Here is an 11934-nt window from a genome sequence, read left to right on the forward strand (position 1 = left end):
CATTTTAGCTTGACCTTTTGACCTTTATACAGGGTTGGCAGGCTTTGTGTCCATTTTGTAAACAAGGAAAAGCTCCAATCATGGCTGCAGCGGCAGAGCGGCTAAAAACTACGTCTCCCATGATGCACTGCTGTGGTGTATCTCTTCCTGGTCGGTCCGTGTGTGTGCCTGACCCAGCAGCTGACGGGGCAGAGAAGGTGAGAGGGGGCTTTAAGCTCGTTTTTGAGGTCGTATTTAAGGTGTTTCTGTGAGTGGAGCTGATATAGAGCTGCAGCAGGCCTGAACCGATGAGTTTATATTAATTTAAAGTGTTGGGTTTTGGTGTTTAGAGTAAAAACAGCCAGCATGCGCTGCTGTGTGCTGTGTGGATGTAACTGCTGTAACTGGAGCTGTAGAAACTTTCTACAGGGAGCTGCTTTAGGTTAGTTTAGCTAGTGTTTACTGTCCTGCTCTGCGTAATTAAAGGATTTATCGGCTGTAACATTAATTTTATTTTCTGTTTAACTAACTGCAGCACTGCTGAGATTCTGTCCTGCTGTTTTAACAGATTAAACCAGGCCTGGTTTCTGTTTTAGTCCTGATCCATTCATTACTACACTGCCTGCAGGACTGATTTTTAGTTAGTTTATACACTGTAACGTTAACTGCTGTTTTAAGGAGGAATTAATAATTACCTACTAAAATATAAGCTAAATTTGTGATGGAAATTTGTTAGAATGTCATTAAAATGTTACTTTATTTTAGTAATTTTGTTCAAAATGTGAAAACCCATATAATATATAGAGTGATCTATTTTGGTCAGTGTAACGTTTATTAATTTAATTTAATTTCAGTTTGAGGCTAAATGCAAAAATAGAAAAATTGATGTAAAAACTCATTCATTTTTTTTACGTAGTGCAGTGTACAAGAAATACGTTTTCATCCATGTTTCCCATTTTATTTTATTTTTTTTTATCTCTGCCCCTTACAATAGTAATTTCAGGAAAAAATAAAAACTAAATTTATTTATTTATTTTTTCATTTTTGCATTTTGCAAGTTGAATTATACCGTCAGATTTGTGTTACAAGATACAAAATTGGACGAATCTGAAAATCAAGAGAAGAATCAACTTCTCATTTTCTTGAAACTCTGTTTGCGATAGGCTGAAATGAAAAAACTTGATAATTGAAAAAATGGATAAACTTTTTTCTTGTTCATTTCGAATTTAGTTTCATACAGTCAGAAAATTAAACTGCTAAAAGGTAGACTGACCTATTTTAAGTGTTAATTTTTTTATTGTTGTTGATGATTATAGCTTACAGCCAACGAAAACCCAAAAATTTGTGTCTGGGCAGTGTGCCAAGTCCTGCTGGAAAATGAAATCTCCATCTCTATGAAAGTTGTCAGCAGCAGAGGGAAGCATGAAGTGCTGTAAGATTTTGTGAAAAAACTAAACTGCACTGACTTTAGACTTGATAATAAAACACAGTGGATCAACACCAGCAGATGACATGTCTCTCCAAACCATCACTGATCATCAGTAAATTTTACATTTCATTTAAAGTAAATCAAGGGAGCAGAGTCTGGAGGAAGAGTGGAGAGACACACAGTCCAAACTGCTCGAGGTCTAGTGTGAAGTTTCCACCAATCAGTGATGGTTTGGAGAGACATGTCACCTGCTGGTTTTGATCCACTGTGTTTTAATAATATTAACCCAGTATCTACCCACCCAGAGAGAGTAAGAGCTCTGATAGCTGATGGCAAGCTGCATCACTGGGATTCAAACTAGTAAATTTAATTATTTTTATGTTTTTTTTTATATATACTCTCTCTGTAGTCTGAATGAAAGCTGCGGTGAGCCTGCAATGCCCCTGGAGGTGAAATGGCCGTTTCCACAGTGCCCTCGCCTGGGCTGGAGGATATCCAGTTCAGTAGTCATGGGCATGGTGGGATCCTACAGCTACCTGTGGACCAGTAAGTTGTGCTTCTTACTCTATTATTATGGGTTTATTTGATTCAGTCTAAACCTCAACCCGTGTATCTCTGTTCTGTAGAGTACGCGAACTCCCTGTCCGTGCACAACCAGGACGTTCTGCTGGACTTAGTTGATGAACGTCCTCAGAACACGCCCCTGATCACTGTGTCCAATCACCAGTCCTGCATGGATGACCCACATATCTGGGGTAGGTAGAGTCTCATGTTTAGTTACATTACTGTTTCATTACTGTTACAAAACCTCAAAGCATTTGAGGCACCGGCTGCTCTTTACATTGTTTCAACTTCCAATTTCCAGAACAATAGACACATACATGAATCGCTGCTTGAATGACGTTCATGTAAATAGGGGTGGGCGATATGGCTCTAAAATAATATCACCATATTTCAGGGTATTTCTGCGATAACGATATACTTGGCGATATAGGAAAACTAAAATAATTCATTCATTTCAGGAACATACAATAATAGTATAACAGAATAATCATAATGTGGCAAAATAAATAATATAGCATAAAATAATATAATGCAGCAAAAATATTGCAGAATATTTAGTGCATGAATATAAACTGCAAACTAAAACAATTATACAATAAATACACCTAAAGCTTCACAGTGAATAATAGACTACTTTTAAGACAGAACATCTCTATTATCACGATATGGAGTTTTAATTTCTGTGTCACGATATATTGTATACGATATAATATTGCCCACCCCTACATGTAATAGTGCTAGTACTCACACTTGCCAGCGAGGCTCTGATACCAACATCCGAAAACTAGTATGCATTCCTGCGCCAATGAACAGACAAATTGCTCAAGTATGAGTTATATATACACTACTGGTCAAAACTGTTAATACACCCATATTGTTTAGGTTTACCCAGACAAGCCGCTTTTTTTCTCATCTTATCAATGTCTTTATTACTGCAGTTCCTCACCTCTCAGTCCTGTAATTCTTCTCTTTTCTGCTGAAACCGAGACTTCTGTGTCTTTTTCTAGTTATTATGATGATGAAAGTTTGTGTAAATGCTGCAGTAGAGAGTAACAGCAGTAACGCCATCTGTTCCAGCACTGCTGTACTACAGAACATTTTTTAAACCCATTTCCAAAGCTCAGTTTATTATATTGCTACTTACCAGCTGTAAGCTGTTAACCAATTAAATGTTTGCTAAAAAAGATTTCTAGATTTATTTTTTACAATACTAAAATAAGTTTTCTTGGCCCCATATATAAGTACAATATTTTATTATTCAATAGTGGCAAAATGAGCTGAGTTGCTGTTAAACGTTGAGGACAGTCATTTACTCTGGTGGATTTTTTCAGGGGTGTTGAAGTTTCGGCAGCTATGGAACTGGAAAAAAATGAGGTGGTGAGTACGCATTCAGAGGATAAATACATATATACAGCTCTTGAAAAAAATAAGAGAGCACTTAAAAATGATGAGTTCCTTTGATTTTACCAAATTGAAATCCTCTGGAATATAATGAAGAGGAAGATGAATGATCACAAGCCATCAAACCAAACTGAACTGCTTGAATTTTTGCACCAGGAGTAAAGCAGCATAAAGTTATCCAAAAGCAGTGTGTAAGACTGGTGGAGGAGAACATGCCAAGATGTTTATTTGGAATTTGGGAGGAATGTTGCCTGTAGTTATTATTTTTAGATTAATAAATGCAAAGAGCATTTAATAGCATAATAACTTGTTACTAATATTAATTGTAGATATTAAGTAGATGGCCAGCTGATGTTTTAAGATGGTATAAAATAAGTATTAGCATGTTTTAATGGCTAATTGCTGATCAGTTGAGTTTTACTGTGTGTGTTTTCTGTGCAGGACTCCCACTGCCGCTGACATTTGTTTCACCAAGGAGCTGCACTCTCGGTTTTTCAGCAGGGGAAAGTGTGTTCCTGTGGTTCGGGGTATGTTCTTTAAATACAATAAATACAATAAATACATCAGCAAGTATCGGTTTTGAAATATTGGCCATATCAGCTGATGCAGATGATTATGCTGATATAATTTCAGTAAAACAGTGTATCTCTAGTAAAATATTACAGTAATTAAAATAATTTTAGAAAATCTGAATGCATTATAGAAACAGAACAGGCTTACTATGAATAATTCAACATGTCAACATTTGCTGTGACTGGGTGGACACATGTATGACTGGGGGGGGGGGGGGGGGGGCGGGGGTGGATGGCGCTCTCTCCCAATATATCTCTGAAGGATGATGTCCGCAGTGCGAGGCGTCTGTGAGCTGATGTATCAGAACCGAGTCATTGCGCTTTCCTCCAAACGTTAGCGCTGTGATGCTACTCTGCAATGCTACATCAACAGCAATTCAAAAAGAGGCGGAGTCTGACTTCACATGTATCGGAGGAGGCATGTGCTAGTTTTCACCCTCCTGGTGTTGGGGCATTACTAGTGATGAGTGGCTTGGGTAATTGACTGAGCAAAATTGTGGAGAAAATGGGGGAAATTCGGAAATAGAAATAAAAAACTAATTTGAAAATATAATGTGATTAAGCTAGATAACCTATACTTATGTGTAAATATAATAAATAGTTAAAAGAATAAAACAATAAGTCATTTTATTGAGAATGTTGAAGTGATAATGATAGATAATGACCCAGATCCATAGATTCTTGTTTTTTAACACATTTAATAAATACATTTATGTTTTTATTTGTTTTTATTTATTTATTTTTTTTTTTCTGAAGGTGATGGAGTTTATCAGAGGGGAATGGACTTCCTGGTAGAAAGACTCAATCAGGGGGACTGGGTGCACGTGTTTCCAGAAGGTGAGAAGAAGAGCAGGATGAGGAGAAGGATGAAAACGTAGTTGTTTAAACTAGAAATTGTTGGCATATATGTCTCATATATGTTCTCCTTTTCAGGAAAAGTGAACATGACAGAAGAGTTTATCAGGTTTAAGTGGGGTAAGATTTATATCTGTGTTTTACACTGTTTTACACTGTTTTACACTGTCATTTAAAACCCAGAGTTCACACTGATGGAAAGTGACTGGTGTACTCTGTATTTTTATGTGGCAGGGGTCGGACGATTAATAGCAGAATGTTCCCTTCATCCAATCATATTACCGCTGTGGCATGTGGGTGAGTGCTAATGCAAGCCTTTGTCAGAAATTATTATAATAACATTTATTATTCATAATAAGCTGGAAATGTGTCTCGCGAGACTTTTGCACAGGTAACCAAAACAAATGTTTGAACTCTGCCTCAGAAATATACAGAGAGGTTCTCTTGTAGGTTGCCAGGTCTGTATAGAACCTTCAGGAGAGGATTGCCAGTTGAATACAGAACCCTCACTGGGAGGATTCTGACAATAGTTAATAATAAGGTCTGAAGGGATTCATGTGAGATCATACAGGAGGGCAGTTTATGCAGTGTATTATAAAACTGCTTACAATTCATACTGTTCTGTATTTTACTGCACATGATAAATCATACATAGTTCATACAAATTGATTGACATTCATTTCTTACTCAAGATTACTCAATATTTTTAAGTTCTTCGTTCCAGTTTGTCAAATAAAATATTTTCAGTCCTATATTTAAGTTAATTAAAATATTATATATATTGTTAAAATCTTTTCTGAAAAACTGTATTGCTTAAACTCCAATTCAGATCTTTTCTTTCCTCAGGTTTGAATGACGTTCTTCCAAATGAAACACCGTACATCCCTCGGACAGGAAAGGTGACCACAGAACTTTACAGATTGTTCAAAGTTTTCCAAAGACAGGATCACATAAGATGTGTGTAATCTCTTCTTTTTTTTTTTTTTAATAGAAAATAACTGTCTTGGTTGGAAAGCCCTTCATGGTCAAGCACTTGGTGGATTCTCTGAGAGCAGAAGACAGAAGTCCGGTAAGAAAAGTGTTCCTCTGTTGTGGGAAGGAGCATCAAAATACCACTGATTTGTTTGTCATTGGAAATGAGAACAGTGTGTATTTTTATTTCGTATTAGTAAACAGTAAAAATTTTTTTAAATGTTTATATTGCACTTAAAGCAGTAGGACAGGAGTCTGCAATAGGCAGCCTGTAAGGTTTTTTGAACGATAATGAAAAAGATAAAAAATTTAAAAGCTTCTCTGGTGAGCTTTTGTTTACATGCCTCCCCTGTCTCTCTCTCTGTTGCGCTTGGCGCGACTTTAGTTTCAGCCCATTCTCATTTTTCTGCCCGTTCTTGGGCTCCCAATCTCCTTATAAGGGCGTTTTTTTCCAGCCGTGTCACAATTCAACAACCCTCTGGGCGGAGAGCTGCTAGTCTGTAGCACTCCATCCCATTACACTTGATTTTCCTAAACAGATTTTTTTTTTTTGTGGCCCGGAACATAAAAGTTAGGAAAATATCTGGTCAGCGACCACGCTTAATTGCCGACCCCTGCAGAAGGAGTTTGGGACACGTGCTTAAATTGTGATATTGAGTCTGAAATAGTACACTGTATTTACAAAAGTATTCTGCTGCTCGGCCATGAAAACTCATGAGAGAAAATTTCATGAGTGTCTCTACAATCTACTGTTCCAGTACTGTGCACTAAGGGTGGGCAATATGGCTCTAAAATTATATCACGATATTTCATGCTATTTTCACGATAACGATACTTTTAACGATATGACAAAACACTGAAGTATAAAAAATATTTAGAATTTTATTATTGCATGTGATATGATATGGCCAACTGAGATATATATATATATTTTTTTAATCAGATTTATAACAGAGTTCAATGATTCAGAATGTCATTATACTAATATACTCATGCACTCTATATATCTCCATATATCCAGGATTAAAGTAAAATAAATGATACTGGACGGATATAATCTGTCTCTAGTAGATATATATCAGCATCCGCTGACCCCGCACTGTTATTTTACACTGACAGAGCACAGAGTCACCGTCGTTCCCAGTCTCTTCTACTGTGTTATAATCAGTGTTGGGCACGTTACTTTAAAAAAGTAATTATTTATAGTTACTAGTTACTTCTCCAAAAAGTAACTGAGTTACTAACTGAGTTACTCTACTATAAAAGTAACTAGTTACCAGTAAAAGTAACTATTGCATTACTTTTGTGTTACTCGCAACCGTAAACCCGACTTGTTTGTTGCACAGTTGCCGCATTTTATAACGGTACCACAGTGCGGGAGTTCACTGAGCTCCTGAGAGCCTGAGACCCATTCTTTCACTAATGTTTGTAAAAGCAGTCCCAGCATGCCTAGCTGCATGATTGGAACACATGAGTTTAATGGTTCCTGAGGTTAAACTATACTTCTCTTCTTCTCACCAGATGGAAATGAGGAAAGCTGTGACCGACTTCATTCAGGCCGAGTTTCGCACTTTAAAATCGCAGGCTGAAGCTCTTCATCACAGGATACAGGCCGGCCGGTGATCCCTCATCACTAGCTTCTCTTTCCTCAGGAGAAATGCTGGACCTGAACTGAACCACAGAGTGCACACCCCTGCTTCAGCAGACAGCGAGACAGCAGAGAGCAGTCTTTCTCTCAGTCTTTCTTACAGTCTGAGAGGAGAAGAAGATAAAGAAGAAGAAGAAGCAGCAGCAGCAGCAGGTGTATCTGTGCAGAGGATTCTCTTGCATCTGCTGAATGATTATAGATAATAGATTATAGATCATATCGTCCATTTTTAAATCCCTCCTGATCAATACTTCTTACTTACATCCATCCAGGGTCTGTATATATAAAGTGTGGAGACAGAATTGCTCTGTTTTTCCTCACATATGAAAGAAATAGTTTTCTAGATTTGTGGTGACCTGAGCCATATTTTGATGAAATGTTTGATACAATGATTATAATAATTTTAGATTTTTAATAGCCTATATGCTAATTTGCCAATTAATGATGTCCAATCATTGTCAGGTTGTAATTATTAGGAGTGTAATGGAAAATGAGTAAAATGGGTCAAATGGGTCATGGCTTGGTTTGAAACGCAGTTTAAACCTCACAGTTCGCTATAGGGCCCAATCCCATTTCACCCCTTGGCCCTACCACTTACCCCTACCCCTCTGTAGGGGTTCTTGTTAGGCTGGAGGGGTGGGTTAGGGGTTAGGTTAGGGCTTGTTAGCCCTTCAAACTGATATTTTTTAGATGCACACTTCAAACCGAGGGTGGTGAGATGGCGGAAGAAAAGCGACCAAAGAAAGCCAAAAATAGGTTAAGCATTTTCTTGTTAAAAGTGACTATTAGCTGGGCGCCGAGTGGTCCAGCGGTCTAATGCGCTGTCACTATGAGCGGGAGGTCGCAGGTTCGAACCCCACTCATGCAGCTTTGCCATCAGCTGCCGGTGCTTAGAGGGAGAAAAATTGGCCCTGCTCCCTCCAGGATGGGTAGATGGCGCTCTCTCCCCATCACACTCAAGGTGGCGCTGGGCGGCATGAGGCATCTGTGAGCTGATGTATCGGAACCTGGCCGCTGTGCTTTCCTCAGAGCGCGCTGGCTGCTCAGGCAATGATTAATCAGCAGCAGTTCGAAAAAAGGGGTGATTGACTTCACACATGTTGGAGGAGGCGTGTGCTCGTCCACATCCTCCAAGGGTCATGGGCGTCACCGGTGATGGGGACGCACAAAGGGGTGGGACAATTGGATATCCAAATTGGGAGAAAATGGGGAAAAATCAGAAATAAAATTATAAAAAAAAAAAAGACTATTAGTGCTGTATTACCATAGTTTCTTCACTAATTCTTCATAACAAGCATAAAAAAAATCTAGCTAACTTTCCCGTTCCACCTTAAATGATGCAACAGACAGCAGTGGCTGCAGCGTTTAAGGCGAAATTAAGGAATGAACAATAATAATTAAGGGTTGAAGGGTTGTCCCAATTCTTAAGGTGGAGGATTTCACCTCTTCCCCTTATTAATCTGTTCCAAGGGGAAGGGTTACACTTGAAAAGAAGGGGCAGGGGTAATTGGTAGGGCCAAGGGGTGAAATGGGGCTAATCCTATGATCTTTCAATAATAATAATAATAATAATAATAATAATGATGTATATTTATTTATATTTATTTGATTTAGTGCCATATAGTGCCCCCCTCAGGTAGCTAATACAGCCTGTAGTGTGTTAATTAAGCAGTAAAGTTTATTATTATTATTATTATTATTATTTTTTTTTTTTTATTACACGCCAAATGCCATGTGAAATAAACCAGTATAACCACTTGTCTGTTCACATGGACAAATTCATTGTCCAACCACTGCATTGGAATATAAGTATGCACAAATATTATTATTATTATTATTATAATTTACATGTACAGCATTTAGCTGAGACTCTCATCCAGTGCGACTTACAAGGTTATTCTGAGAGCACTGACATTTAAAATGAGGCACTGAGAGCTTTGAAAGTGCACTGATAGTTTATTAAAAACACTGTACATTTATTACACACACAGGACCGTACAGTAAAGTAATGTTTCCCTATCCTAACTATTCGTTCGAACTCATTAGTCAATTTTTCATGACTTAATTTCAAGATGGCGGCACCCACAAAATTATTTCAGTGCTTCTGTGTGTATAAACAGTGTTTTATATATAAACTATCTGTGCACTTTTAAAGCTCTTAGTGCCTTATTTTAATAAGTCAGGATCTTCAGAATTCTACCAATGAGGTATGAAGCTACCTTGAGCTTGTTAATAGTGTAAAAATAGTGATGTATTTGTATGGACAACACTATGCCCCTTTTACTAGCATTTTAAGCCTGTTGGAAGCATCGGCTAAAAGCAATGTATCCATTTCACACCAGAAATGTCCACTTTCCAAGTTCATTTTATACCAGATTTCTCCTTTAAGACTAAGAAACTTGGCTAACAGATTCTGTTGGCTTTAAAAATACATCATTTGAGGTAATTGAGGTTGATTTTGAATGAATTTAACTATGTACGTTAGCTTTAGCATGTTTCTGGCAGCTGAATGTGAAGTCTGTCTTTGTCAGCAGTACATTTTTAATCATGAAGATCATTTATAATTACTTCCTCTTCCTTGAATGCCTTTTCTGCCTTTCTGTATTCCCACCCCCTTTTCCCACATATCGTGGTTGGATCCAGCCTGTTGAATCTGCCTTACTGAGATGAACTGTTACCCCAACCTGTGATCCGTATGCCAGTAACTGATTTAAAAAATCATGCTTCATGCTTTTTTCAGATGGTTTTACTGTGAAGGCACAAGTGTCCTACTCTTCTTGTGTGTGTTGCCAGTTATTTGAGTAGGTATTACATAGTATAGCCTAAATCAGAACACAGAGTTTCACACCGTGTGCTATGCAAAAGTCTTCTGTCCTGTACCTCGACTGTATTTAATGAATGATGTTTGGTAAATCTGATTGATTAAATGATTCACTTCTAAAAAAAAAAAAATAAAGAGACGAGTGGTATTTACATATATATTTGCTGCAAGAATTGAGCTTGGGGAGGTAATGTGGTCTGTATAATGGGAGCATTGCTAAAAATAGGATTTTACCAAATTGAAAACCTCTGGAATATATATCCATCTGGAAGATGGATGATCACAAGCCATCAAACCAAACTGAACTGCTTGAGTTTTTGCACCAGGAGTGGCGGCATAAAGTTATCCAAAAGCAGTGTGTAAGACTGGTGGAGGAGAACATGATGCCAAGATGCATGAAAACTGTGATTAAAAACCACCAGGGTTATACCACCAAATATTGATTTCTGAACTCTTAAAACTTTATGAATATAAACTTGTTTTCATTGCCTTATTATTTGAGGTCTAAAAGCTCTGCATCTTTATTATTATAATATGCTCTAAATGACTCAAATAAATGCTCTAAATGACAATATTTTTACTTGAAATCTAGGAGAAATGTTGTCTGTAGTTTATAGAATAAAACAACAGTGTTCATTTTACTCAAACATAAACCTATAAATAGCTAAATCAGATTTAAAACCGATTCAGAAATTCCTTTTCAGGCCTGACCTCGCTCCAGTAATGGAAAAAAAAAGTAAGAATACAGTTTTCTGTCTGTAATGCTCAGAAAAGAAGACAATAAAGTCTATATAGCAAATAAATCAATTTAACTGAAATATGTATTAGCTTTTTATATATCAATTGCAATGAAATCCTTTTTATTTCATAAACCATCTCTAAACCATAAAAAACATGATTAAAAGTGTTCTAAATCACATTAAATTAGTAAAAATTAGCTGTTACTTTGCCTCAATGGCTCCCTGTAATACTAACTTTTTTTTCCAGGATTTTTTTTTAACCGGATGGGGCAAAGTTACTGTTTCATTTGGTTTATAAACTTGTTTATTATGGCTGGTTCTTGTTCTTAAATAGTGTTATGTGCAACAAAACATTTAAAAATATAGAAAATACATGATAATACCATTACAATGGATGCAGGATCTGAAAGGGTTCATTTTTTTTCCAGAGCTGTAGATAAATATACTATGGAAGCCCATTCCCGCCACCTAAAAAAACAAAAATAATCCAGCATTTTTTTTTTATTAAGTAAACTGCTATCTCAACATTTTGAGAGACTAAGTCAAATTTTTTGAGATACTAAGTCAATATTTTGAGACACTAAGTCAATATTTTGAGACATTATCTCAATATTTTGAGACACTACATCTATATTTTGAGACACTAAGTCAATATTTTGAGACACTACATCTATATTTTAAGACACTAAGTCAATATTTTGAGACACTATCTCAATATTTTGAGACACTAAGTCAATATTTTGAGACACTATCTCAATATTTTGAGACACTATCTCAATATTTTGAGACACTAAGTCAATATTTTGAGACACTAAGTCAATATTTTGAGACACTATCTCAATAGTTTGAGACACTAAGTCTATATTTTGAGACACTATCTCAATATTTTCAGACACTAAGTCAATATTTTGAGACACTATCTCAATATTTTGAGATACTAAGTCAATATTTTG

General features: G+C 36.7%; 1 protein-coding gene across 1 annotated transcript; it reads left to right on the forward strand.

Moving 5' to 3' along the window:
• The first annotated feature begins 114 nt into the window (after positions 1-114).
• Positions 115-8458, forward strand: tafazzin (tafazzin, phospholipid-lysophospholipid transacylase). Its single transcript, XM_022676802.2, has 11 exons — positions 115-197; positions 1818-1954; positions 2035-2163; positions 3304-3349; positions 3815-3900; positions 4702-4782; positions 4879-4920; positions 5035-5097; positions 5647-5699; positions 5792-5869; positions 7294-8458. Exons 2-11 carry the CDS (start codon positions 1846-1848, stop codon positions 7393-7395), a joined length of 789 nt encoding a protein of 262 aa, XP_022532523.1. The 5' UTR covers positions 115-197; positions 1818-1845; the 3' UTR covers positions 7396-8458.
• The last annotated feature ends 3476 nt before the right edge of the window (positions 8459-11934 follow it).

Source organism: Astyanax mexicanus, chromosome 13 (assembly GCF_023375975.1).
Source record: "Astyanax mexicanus isolate ESR-SI-001 chromosome 13, AstMex3_surface, whole genome shotgun sequence".
Classification (NCBI taxonomy): Eukaryota; Metazoa; Chordata; class Actinopteri; order Characiformes; family Acestrorhamphidae; genus Astyanax; species Astyanax mexicanus.

What these genes read in the sequence shown, in the direction of transcription:
- tafazzin (XM_022676802.2), top strand. Translation starts at nt 1,846, where the DNA reads ATGCCCCTGGAGGTGAAATGGCCGTTTCCACAGTGCCCTCGCCTGGGC. An exon ending in GGTGCACGTGTTTCCAGAAG is followed by an intron (nt 4,783 to 4,878) that starts GTGAGAAGAAGA and finishes TCTCCTTTTCAG; the next exon opens with GAAAAGTGAACATGACAGAA. An exon ending in GAGCAGAAGACAGAAGTCCG is followed by an intron (nt 5,870 to 7,293) that starts GTAAGAAAAGTG and finishes TCTTCTCACCAG; the next exon opens with ATGGAAATGAGGAAAGCTGT.